General features: G+C 42.0%; 1 protein-coding gene across 1 annotated transcript in view; it reads right to left on the reverse strand.

Annotated features, from left to right (window-relative positions):
* DOCK3 (dedicator of cytokinesis 3) overlaps positions 1-12,147 on the reverse strand; it is a 268,143-nt gene extending 255,996 nt beyond the window's left edge. Inside the window, exon 1 of the mRNA XM_045857241.1 lies at positions 12,111-12,147. Coding sequence (XP_045713197.1) covers positions 12,111-12,147 — 37 coding nt within the window. The remainder of the gene's footprint in view (positions 1-12,110) is intronic.
* Between the last annotated feature and the right edge of the window lie 464 nt (positions 12,148-12,611).

Consider the following 12,611-nt stretch of genomic DNA (forward strand, 5'->3'; position numbering starts at 1 on the left):
AATTAACCAATTAAAACAGGTTACTCTACATATCCAACACAGAAATCTGCTAGTTTCTGAGAAAGCAAATCAATAAAAACAAGTGTTTTGTGGAACAACCACAGTATCAGTACCTACAGTCCTATAAAACTGTCTCATTAGAACTTAAATATTTCATTATATCTAAACATATCAAAAGATTTTCTTTTCAAAAGAATATCTGTAATGCTCTATGCACCCCTAAATGTTTCTTCCCTTTCCCATACCAAAAAGTAAAACAAAACCCCCCTCCTTCCTGGCTTTCCTCGTGACCACAAGATGGCTGCAACAGTACCAGATGTCATGTCTGTATGCACCCACCTGGAAAGGACACTGCCCTCTGCACAGAACAACTCTGTGTCGGGCTCTGTCACTCCCAGAACACGGCCTTTGTTCCAAAACAGGCATTCCTACAGAGCCAAGCCTTGACCATGAGTCAGTTAAGTTCTTTTAACAGGACTAGGTCTATCATAAAGGCACTGAATCTCATTTCAAAGTAAAGGAAAGGAGCCACTTTCATTTTTCACACAACTGATTATCCGGTTTCCCTTGAACAAGTTCAACTGAGGTCTAGCTTATAAATGTGTGGCTGAAGAGAGAAGCAAACAGAAGTGAGTGGCTGGCAAATGGGAAAAAGAAAAGGATGATATCTGAAGTATCGATAGCTACAGAAAAAAGAAATGTGGAGATAGGAAAAATACATTGACAATGAGTCAGAGTTCCCAAAATTCTGAGAGCATCACAGTAAAAGAAGAACAGGAACAAACAAAAGAACCACTCACTGGAAGGAGTGATTTTCCAAGGGATTTCAGTGAGGAAGCAAACAAGTATTGCTGTATTAGCATCATAATTACTTGTTTGTTTTAACGGTATCAAACATCAGAGGGTTCAGTTAAACAACTGATGCCCAAAAAGTTGAACTGGTAGGGGGGACACTTTATTTCTATAATGCTTGGGGATTTATTTCTCTGCAGTATGTATCAATTTTGAATTTTTAGAAAATCCAAACATGTGGAGGAAATAATGCCCTATGCTGACAAGGGTACAATACAACAAGTACCCTCTGTCCTGGTAACAATTAATTTCAAACAACTAACTGCTCAGAAGTAGATTAGGTAAATTACAGTACATCCATATTGTAGAACAGCAGCCATTAAAACAATGAACATTCCAGACATAAGAAAATGTCCACAGTATAAAAGATTTAAAATAAAAGATTGTAAGACAATATATATGGTATGGTCCTACATTTACTAAATGCTGACTTAAATGTACATACAGAAAAAAGACTGGAAATATATATGTTGGGAGGGGTTATGTCTGGGTAACAAAAATAAAATACGATTTATTACTTTTTAAGTATTTTTCTATATTTACCAACATTTCTACAATGAATCTGTATCTTATGTAATCAGAAAGAAAATGTTACACAAAAAAAGAAAAAGCACAAATGTATTTAATATATTGAATTCACAATACAGAAAAGAATACAATAAATTATATTTTAGAAAAATTCCAACAACAACAAAAAAAAGAATTTTTTTCTTGGTGCTTCTAAAGGTTTACCTTGAGCTCTCTGGAAAAGTCAACTCACCCAAAACACAGCCCCCCCAAAGATGTCAAATGAAAGAGGTCCTGTTGGGGTAAGTTCAAACTGCATCTCTACGACCTGCTGCAAGACTTCTGAATCACTGCTATGATAACTGGAACTCCAGGTGAGACGGATTCACACTGGATTCCTGAGGCACCCACCCAAAATAGGTCATCTGAACTCAGCAATAAACCTTCCTAACAGTCTTAAGAGGAAAGCCAAGAAAAAAAAAAGTGTGTTCACGATGTCACAAGTTTCTAACCACCAAATACTATTAGATGTATAGCATGCCTTTTAAAATACTATTAGGATTAGCAGAGCAAAATAAAACTCTTCACTACGTTGGATTCCTAATTAAGCATTTACTGATTACTCACTATGTGATAAGTCCTAGGGTCACAAACCTGAAGACAAAGTTCCACGTCCTGGAGAAGCTCAATCCCCTGAGGCAAAGAGATGCAATTAAGCATGATCTAAAAGGACAAGTGCCAAACTAGACGTTGGCCCAGCTGCGGTAGGTGTAGGAAGCAGTGCTTATTAACATGCCGCAGAGCTGGAGAAGGCATCGAAAGAGATGACATCTGAGATGTTTAAGCTGGCATTCCCCAGGCAGAGAAAGGTAGTCACTGCACGCCTGGCATACTCTAACGACCTGAGCAAACCAACAAAGGTAGGAAGTTCTAGGCCTGTCTGGAACAGGGTGAGCTGTCCAGCACACCTCCAGTGCAGGGAATATGAAGAGGATGTCAGCAACAAAACTCAGAAAAAGTTTGGTGCCACCTTTCCTCCAGTACCTGAAGATGAAAATGGACTTAATCTTTTCGATGCTAAAATTTCTTTGTTACTCCCCACACTTAAAGTAAGGCCACACAGACCACTTAGAAGCATCCTTCCTCCCTGGCTATAGACCACAGTCTGGCCAGCAGCCCATGTTAACCCCAAAACTACCAGGTTCACAAAGGCAGCCTAGCTGCCACTGTCATGAAATCTTCATCAAGTCATCCAGATAATTTGCATTCAAAACAAGACATAGCATTCTTTACACACACACACACACACACACACACACACACACACAGCTGTATCTACTTGTTTATACACTGGAAACTAGTCTAAATAATAAATTTTTTTCTGATACTTTTCAACATTTTTATCAGCCACTTGGAAAGGGCATGTTTATCAATTGTGTAGATAAAGGTTCAAAAAAAAGTAGTACTATGTGAGATCAAAAACTCAAGCTTGAAAAAGACTTCAGAGGTTATACTGGTAAGCCAAACACATCTAGCGCCCTCCCCAACTTAAGACCAACAGAGGTAAGCCAAATATACTCCCCCTCTTTTATGAGGCCACCATAATCCTGATCCCAAAACTTGGCAAGGATAACATACACACACAAAAGAAAACTTCAGACCAGTATCTCTGATGAACATAGATGCAAAAATCTTACACGAAGTACTAATAAATTGAATACAACAATATATTTAAAAAATACATCACAATCAAGCGGGGTTCATTCCAGTGGCACAGGATGGTTCAACATACGCAAATCAGTCAGTGTGATATACCATATTAACAAAACAATGGACAAAAATCCTATAATCTTATCAACAGATGCAGAGGAAAGCATTTGATTAGATACAGCATCCATTTATGATTAACACACTAATCAATACAACAGGTACAGAAGGAAAGTACCTCAACCTAGTAAAGGCCATACATAACACACCCTCAGCCAGCATCATACTCAACGGTGGAAAACTGAGAGCTTTCCCCCTAAAATCAGGAGCAAGACAAGGACGTCCACTCTCACCACTCTTATTCAACATAGTTCTGGAAGTCCCAGCCAGAACAATCAGGCAAGGGAGAAAAATAAAAGGCATCCCAAGTGGGAGTGAAGGAGTAAAAGTGTCACTTTTTGCAGATGACATGATTCTATATATAGATATAGAAAACCCTAAGGACTCCACCAAAAAGAACTATTAAAAACAGTAAACAAATACAGTAAAGTTTCAGGATACAAAATTAATGTACAAAAATCCACTGCTTTCCTATATAGTAACAATGAAATTTCAGAAAAAGAAATTAAGAAAACAATTCCTTTTGCAATTGGAACAAAAAGAATAAAATACCTGGGAATAAATGTAACAAAGGATATGAAGGACCTAAATACTGAAAACTACAAAGCATTATTAAGAGATTGAAAAAGACACAATGAAATGAAAATATATTCCATGTACACAGATTGAAAGAATCAAGGTTTTTTAAATGGCCATATTACCCAAAGCAATATACAGATTTAGTGCAATCCCCATCAAAACCACAATTTTTTAAAGAAATAAAACAAAAAAAATCATCAGATTTGTATGGAACCAAAAAAGACCCCAAATAGCCAAAGCAATTCTGTGAAAAAAAGAATGAAGCCAGAGGTATCACCCACCTGGCTTCAAATTATACTACAGAGCTACAATAATCAAAACAGCATGGTATTGGCAGAAAAACACACACACACAGACCAACAGAACAGAACCGAAAGCCCAGAAATAAAACCACATGTATATGGACAAATAATTTTTGACAAAGGAACCAAAAACAAGCAGTGGAAAAAAGAAAGCCTCTTCAATAAATGGTGCTGGGAAAACTGGAAAGCCACATGCAAAAGAATGAAACTAGATTACAGTTTGTCCACATGCACAAAAATTAACTCAAAATGGAATGAAGACCTGAATATAAGACCTGAAACAATAAATTACAGAAGAAAACATAGGTACTAAACTTATGAACTTTGGTCTTAGAGAACACTTTATGAATTTGACCCCAAAGACAAGAGAAGTAAAGGCAAAAATAAATGAATGGGGCCATATCAACCTAAAAAACTTCTGCACAGCAAAAGTAACTGCCGACAAAGCAAAAAGGCAATGAACTGAATGGGAGATATTTGCAAACAACAGCTCCAAAAAGGGGTTAATATCCAAAATATATAAAGAACTCATAAACTCAACACCAAACAACCCAATTAAAAAATAGGCAGAGGATCTGAACAGACACCTCTCCCAAGAAGAGAAACAAGTGGTCAACAGCTATATGAAAAGATGTTCAACTTCACTAGCTATTAGGAAAATGCAAATCAAAACTACAGTGAGCCCTGGCTGGGTTGCTCAGTTTATTGGAGCATCATCCTGTATACCAAAAAACTGCAGGTTCGATCCCCAGTCGGGCTACATATGGGAGGCAACTAATCCATGTTTCTTCTCACCTCAATGTCTCTCTCTCTCCTTCCCCCTTCCTCTTTCTCTAAAACCAATAAACATATCCTCAGGTGAGAGTTTAAAGGAAAAACTACAATAAGATACTACCTCATACATGTTAGAATGGCTGTTATCTACAAGACAAGTAATAACAAGTGTCGGAGAGGTTGTGGAGAAAAGGGAACCCTCATTCCCTGTTGGTGGGAATGTAAACGGGTACAGTCACCATGGAAAACAGTATGGTGATTCCTCAAAAAATTAAGAATAGAGCTACTAAAAAACCTCAAAAACATTTATTCACAAATATACATGCAGCCCTATGTTCACTGCAGCATCATTCACGATGGCCAAGACATGGAAACAACCAACGTGTCCTTGGATGGCGGACAAGATACAGAAAATGTGGCACACACATACTGCGGAATACTGCTCAGCCATAAGAAAAGATGAAACACTACCATCTGCAACAACATGGATGGACCTCAAGAATATTATGCTAAGCAAAATAAAGCATTCAGAAAACGCTAAGAACCATAGGATTTTAATCATATGTGGAACATAAAACTGAAACTCATAGACTCAGACAAAAGAATGGCAGTTACGAGAGAGAAGGGGATGGGGATTAGTAAAGGGTAAAGGAAGCCAAATATCTGGTGACACAAGATAATTTGACTTTGGGTGGTAGGCACACAATGTGCTACTTAGTTCTGGGGCATTAAACTTTACCTCGAAGATCCCCCTACAATTCTAAAATTGTATGAATCACTAAACGGCTATGATGCAAATTACTTACATGTAGACACAGAACAGAAACTTACACAAAATGACAGGGAGTCTGTTCTACTCAGTAAGGAAGAATGTTCTAATCACAGCTGTAAGACTGACTGTCCCAGAAAGTGATGAGGGCACCGTACCTAAATGTACTCAAATGAAGGCCACATGCACATGTATGTAACGCATGATACTAAGTCTACGGTGTAAAATTCTGCATTTATCATACACTAATTCTTCCATTAATTCTGGTTCTCACTCATCAATCAGCAAGAGCTCATGAATGAATTTTTAAGAGAGAAACAGATGGAAGCAGGAGGTTGGGATTATATTCCATTGTAGATGAGCAGGAAAACAGGAAGCTTCTGAATGGCATTTCCCAACATAGTAATTATCTTTACTCGAGTATCCTAAAGGTGATATAGCAAATCAATTGCAAGTACCTGGGCCGCAGCTGAAATAATTTGGTAATGTATTTATGAATTTTTTTAAGTTCCCAGAGCCTTTATGTGAAAAAGATCTTGGTTTTCCACAGAAAATATGTCAGGAGGGCTTATGCCAAAGTCTTGAGAGCATAATCATGAACACATTTGTTCATTACAGTAAAAGCATAACATTGGAATGAAAACGTTAATATAGCATATCCAATAACGCTTACACACTGGGAATAATTTCAGATCGAATGAGATGTCTTTATAATAAAGAATAAAGACACAAAAATTTTAAAAAGAATAAAAATACAAACTATTAAAATTAAAATTCAGCACCACGGTAAAAATGTGGTATGAATATAAAGTACTTTCATCCTCACTGACCCCTCTTCTGAGACTGTCGTGCTTCAGAGTGTGCCTGAAAACGCTGGCAAAAGGGTCTCACGTTTACCATTCAACTTAATGTTTCCACAGCACATTCTCTTAAAACACCGCATGACAAAATGAGCGACAATATCTGAATGTCTGTAGAATACGGTCGCATACTGACTTCTCTGTTAAAACGTTCGTAACTTCCAGTTGACCGTCCCCTGTCTGCCTTACGGAATGACAGGCTGAAACAAGGACCTCCTGGTCTGGGAAGGCACTCAACAAATGACTGCTAAATTCGACTCCTGTCCTCCCCACCAACAATGTCTTTAAAACAGGGCAATAATGCCTAGCATATTTCTCAAGGCTGCTTAAACACCTGCCTTCTGACATGCCATGACCTAAATCTGTACTCATTATCAATACAAATCATTACATTCAGAATTATAACACTAAATGCCTATGTAGGTTTATAAAAATGTTTAATGTAGAAATAAAATTCCTTGTGGAGGGGAGGGAGGTGGATGGCGGTGCATGAGGGCATAAGGGGGATAAATGGTAACAGAAAAATACAATAAAAAATAAACTATTAAGACAAAGTATTTTTAAATTTTTAAAAAAGAAGTAAAATTCCTTAACTGTAACTATCCAGTTTATTGAAAACTCTGTGGAGAATGCCTTACCTTTTGAACCAGAGACATACACTACTGAAAAACTCTTTTCAAGGGGCACACCATGTAATAAAGGAAACTGGCTCAGAATCCCTAAATTCAAATCTCAACTCAGGACACACTGGCTTAAGTACCTTAGATCACAGTCGCTGAACTTCCCTCAGCTCAAGTTTTCTTCTCACCCGTTTAAAAAAGAGGGGGATGGTGACATTCCGGTAAAGGCTCGAGGACAGTCATGCTGCGGAAGCTGCCTGTAAACACTGCATCACCACGCATCGAGCACATCCTCACGTGCAAAACTAAGTTAAGTCCTGGGTATGTGACATCTCTCTACCCCCAGTGGGTGTCTTTGCCTCTGAGAGGCAGGAGGCCCTTTCTGGGGCTTCAAAGGCTGGGGGCCTCATGGAGCAAGTAACTACACAATACTCTCACCACATTTCACTGAGTTGTAGCCCACTTACCAAAAGACTTAGTGAAACTTTGTGAACACTGGTTCTTTCAGTTCCCAACGAAACTTCATCATCTGAATTTCTTTTAAAGACTCAAAGCTTTTAAAGACTCAAAACACATAGCGTTGGGTTCCTCCCCACCCCCCCAATCTGAAGAAAACAAAGCAAAAAGAAATCAGGTAAAAGTAAAACAAAATATGTATTGCTTTTTAAATTAGAATAAATAAATATGACATTATGAAGCTAAAATATAATGCATTCTGGTTGGTAATATGAAACAATTTTCAAGGTCTACTTATTGGTGATTAGGAAAGAATAAGCAAGAAATGCCCTGAATTACTTAAAAATGCACCTCATGAAGCAGAATAAACAAGATGACCTTCTGAAGCAGCTTCCACTGCTAGGAAGCCAAACTCATACTTACATATTCAAAGCTTTACTGCAGTTCTGCTTTAGAAGCTTAATTACAAACACTGTTTAATTCATTGCTACTATTTGCTGCTGCAGATAGAGAATAGGAAAAGTATTTTCTCGGTCTCTGGTTTCCATATTTGGTGGTATGGTGCAATCAATATATGAAAAGACGTTAGACAAAAATAGCTGGAGGTTTTTCACCTAATGTACTTTTGAACAAGAAGCTTCTTAGAAAGGTAAAATAAGAAATGGAAGGACGCAAGGCTTTCCAAGCACTCACGGCCACAGAAAGGGAAGCAGACAGTATCTAGGAGGAAGAGACATGTAAGGAGTCAGAACGTGGAGTGAAGCGTTCAGTAGAGAGCAGCCCCCTGTAAAACTAGAAAAGAGCAAGAGAGTCGAGCGTGTCACAGAATATTGCCCACTGCCAAGAAGAAACTCAGGGGGAACAGTCCATGGCTGAAGGGCAAAAAGGGACCGACAGCCTCCGCAATCCGGTTCCTGCATCTGTACCACGAGGACAACATCAGCGCAGCTCTGGGAATCGACGCGGTGCAGCAGAAGAGAGGATCCCTGCACAACGGCTGGCTTTTTTGATCCTCCGAAACGGGCAGTTTCCTCCCCTCCCTCTAAAGGCAGCCACAGAACATTAAACTGAAAGAAAGGCTTAGATACCAGCTTGTCCTAAATTAATAAATCAAGTAATTTTAAAATGCCATAACCTATACAAAATGTCTAAATTATAAAAAAAATTAAAAGGTAGTGAGATATTACTACAGTACCTCAAAAACCTTACCAATGTCAAGCCTTACCAGTGCAACGGAAATAACTCCCTTGCACTGCTGCAGCAAGGGCTTCCTCCCTCGCCAACATCCCAGCAGCTCCTCCAGTTAATGGGAAGTGCGTGCACGTGTTCTCTCCTTGCTGGAAAGGATAATGGGTAAGCGAGCGGAGACAGAAATCTGTGCTCCAAGTCGATCATAAAAATCAAAGCTGAAACTCAAAACATTTTCTTACAGGAATAATAACAATGGTTAGATTTTCAAGCCTGCAATGAAAGAAATAACACAGCTAACATACCACTTTTAGTTGACTATTTTTCTCATTTTATGTACAACATTTACGCTAACTTATACTGGGTTGGCCAAAAAGTCCATTTAGTTTTTTCCATAAAAGACACCTTTTTCATTTTCACCAATAACTCTATTGATTTGGATATTCTGAGTATGTCGGCTCTCTCCTGCTATTGGCTTCTAGTGGGTTGAGGCCAGGGGTGCTGCTGAACATCTTCCAGTGCATCAGACAGCCCCACAGCAAAGAATTATTTGGCCAAGATGTCAACAGTTCCAAGAAACTTTGCAAACCACTTTTGACATGTTCCATCAGTCTCTATACAATACACTGCACAAATCTTTTACTGTGTTTCAATTGCATTTTTACTTTTCTTGATGTAATAAAGCATAACATGCTGAAAATGTTACATATTTTCTTCCATCTTGAGTATTAAAATGGCTGCACAAAAATTCACCAATTTTAATAAGTTTCTTTTAATGTGCACTGACACAACAATCTAATAAAACGATTTCAAATGAAGTTAACTAAGAGCTACTAGAGCCGTGGTACAGAAAAAAACTAAACCAACTTTTAGGCCAATCCAATAAATTGAACTGGATTTTATGAAAAGGCCTAGGAATGTACCTCTAACATGCTTACAGAAAAAAAAAAATGTATCCTGAGTTTTGAACAACTGGTACAAGAACTTTCTGACCATAGCTGAGGATAGGACAGTAAAAGAAAGGGACGAGAAGAGAGTTGCCTTGTTTGACTTTTAGAAAAGGTAGCTAAATTATACTAAATCACAGCCGCTAATGTCTTCAGAGTAACTCTCATTTCATATGCATCTAAGTCCTTCTTTGTGCCCATGATGTGCCCCTCCACAGCAAATAACACTTTTTCTAAAGTTAAACCCACAGTCCAAGGAAATCAAGAATTTTATTTCATCTTCCTCAATAACTTGCATACCAAATCCTAGTACACTTAGATTCACATATGCCAATCTTAACTACCTTGCACTGCCCCCTTCTTAGAACACACCCGAGGAAATAGCCACCTATGCTATTACTGCTCTAAGTACTAAGGGAAAAAGAAGAAATGAACATTTATTAAGCACCTGGTAGACCCTCATTTGATTTTCACAACCCAGAAGGTAAATATTATCCCCATTTTACACATTAAGAAAATGGTGTTTGGCCCTGGCCAGGTAGCTCAGTTGGTTAGAGCATCACCCTGATACTCCAAGGTTCTGGGTTCAATCCCTGACCAGGGCATATATTAAGCTCAAGCAATGAATGCACCAATAAATGGAACAACAAATTGATGTGTTTTTTCTCTCTCCCTTCCTCTCTTTCTCTAAAAAAAACACAATACATTTTTTCAAAAAGAAAGAAAATGATGTTCAATAACTTGCCCACACCACCAGTGAAGAGAAGCCAAGACTCACAACTCTGTGAGCTCCACTAATCTAGGGTTCCTCCCCAAGACGAAAGAAATGAGGTGCCACTGGAGTTGGCCACTTTCCCATCAATTATTAATTATTATAGTTACCCCGTTCTGAGGGCAAGTTAAGGAGAAGACAGGCCGACTCTTCATTTCCCGCAATGTACTCAGGCTTTAGGGAGAGCTCTGAGGGAGAGGATGAATAGAACGTCCCCAGAGGGGAATGCCTCCTCTTGGCTCAGGACAGACCCACAGGGCTCCCCCCGTCACCTCCACCCCAGCACACGTTAGTTACTACGCCAGCACAGGACAGCTCATTAAAACTCCGCAGCCAAGTTCCCCTTCCCAACAAGGTTTCCTACCAGGACAGATCCGGCTGCAGGTCCTTAACTCTGAGTCAGTCCCCTTTTCACACGGCTCGCCTGATGGTGTTCCTGAACGTGTGCTACCACCGCCAGTTGAAAAAGCGGTTTTGTACTGAACTGCGAACTAAATCTTGATTTAGCTGCAGTAAAAACGGGAACCAAAAATCTGTGTTTAGACAGACTACCCATCTCATCTATACTTTTCCATCACAGCTTAGGGGGTGAAAAACGGCACAGCCAGCCTTTCAGATCTGCTTCTAACTGAACAAGATGCCAGGTGACTTACAGTAATGCAATGTGACTGAGCTCCTCTGTCACGTAACTGCCACAAAACACTAACACCATAAAAGTAAAACATGCAACCCCTCAAATTACTTAATACGCTTTTAAAGCGTGTTAAACGGCATAAGGAGTGTTTAGCTTTTGTAGTTTAACACGTGTAACGTTTAAAAAAAGGAGGATTCTTAAAAAGTAATAACGGCCTCATCTAAAAACAGGTTTGTGGTGGGAAAATGGAAACAACTGTATTGGAACATCAATAAAAAAGTAAAGATAAATCAGTATTATTTATAGGCCCAATTTAAAATTAAAACATCAGGTTAAATAAAAACAGGTTTGTTCATTTTTTGTAGCAAAACCGGGACTATAATACACACTATATTTAACATCGAGACATGTCTAAAATCACTTCCCATTGTAAGGTAGTTATTTGTAATACTTAAGGCAAAACAAATTAAAACAGATGAAACATTCTGAAGTCCAATGTCCGAAAATTTAGAATAGGGAAAATGTCAACGTTTTTAATATGTTTTTTTGTAACGTTCCAGACCAAAAATAAACATTGGGCTCATCCACCCAGGTGCGGAAACTCGTTCACACTGAGGTTGGGGAGCGGAGAAAACAGGTTCCCAGAATCCGGCTTCTCGGCTGCAGAACGGCCCAGGGCCCCACGCCGGCCACCGCGGGCGGCCGCCGGCCCTGCCCTGCCCACCCTGCCCACCCTGCCCACCCCGCCGGCCCGCCAGCCCGCCGCCCGCCGCCCGCCGCCCGCCGGCCGCACCTGCCGCGCCCGCGCCGCCAGCGCCCCCCTGCCGCCCTCCCCGCGCCCGCGGCCCGATCCCACCCCCCGCGCCCGCTGCCCCGCGCCCGCGCCGCCCCCACCCCGCGCTCAGGCCGCGCCGCCGGCGGGCGGGGTCGCGCGGGCGCGAGTCGAGGCGGGGCCGGTCCGGGGCCGAGGATAGCGGCGCGCTCCCCGGACCCCCGCCGCGGCCGGGCCGGAGCTTCACCTACCTACGCCGTATTTCTCCTCCTCCGTGGGGGTCCACATGGCCGGGCCGGGCGCGGCCCCGCGGGCTCGGCGGCCGGACGACAGCGCGGCGGGGACGGCCGCGGGCCCGGCTGTGGCGCACCGCGAGCCGAGGCGGGGGCGGTCAGGCGGCGCGGGGCAGTGGGCGGCGCATCTCTCGCAGGCCGCCCGGGATGCTGCCGCCGCCGCCGCCACGTCCGGACCGCCGGACTCCGCGGGCGGCCCACAGGTCCCCGGCGGCGCGGGCGAGGGCTCGCCACCTGCGCGTCGCGGCCGGTCCCGAGCCGCCGCTCGTCCCTCACAGCTCCGCCGCTCGGCTGCCGGCGCCGCCGCGGTTCGGCTCGCCTCGGCGGGCTCGCGGGCCGCCCGCGCATGCGCCACTTACCCCTCGGCGCGCGGGGGCTCGCGCGGCCCGGGCTCGCGCCGCCCGAGCCCGCGCGAGAGCCCACCCGCCGCCGCCGCCGCCGCCGCCGCGCGCCGGCGGA

Source organism: Phyllostomus hastatus, unplaced genomic scaffold (genome assembly GCF_019186645.2).
Source record: "Phyllostomus hastatus isolate PE091 unplaced genomic scaffold, TTU_PhHast_1.1 phas_scaffold_129, whole genome shotgun sequence".
Classification (NCBI taxonomy): Eukaryota; Metazoa; Chordata; class Mammalia; order Chiroptera; family Phyllostomidae; genus Phyllostomus; species Phyllostomus hastatus.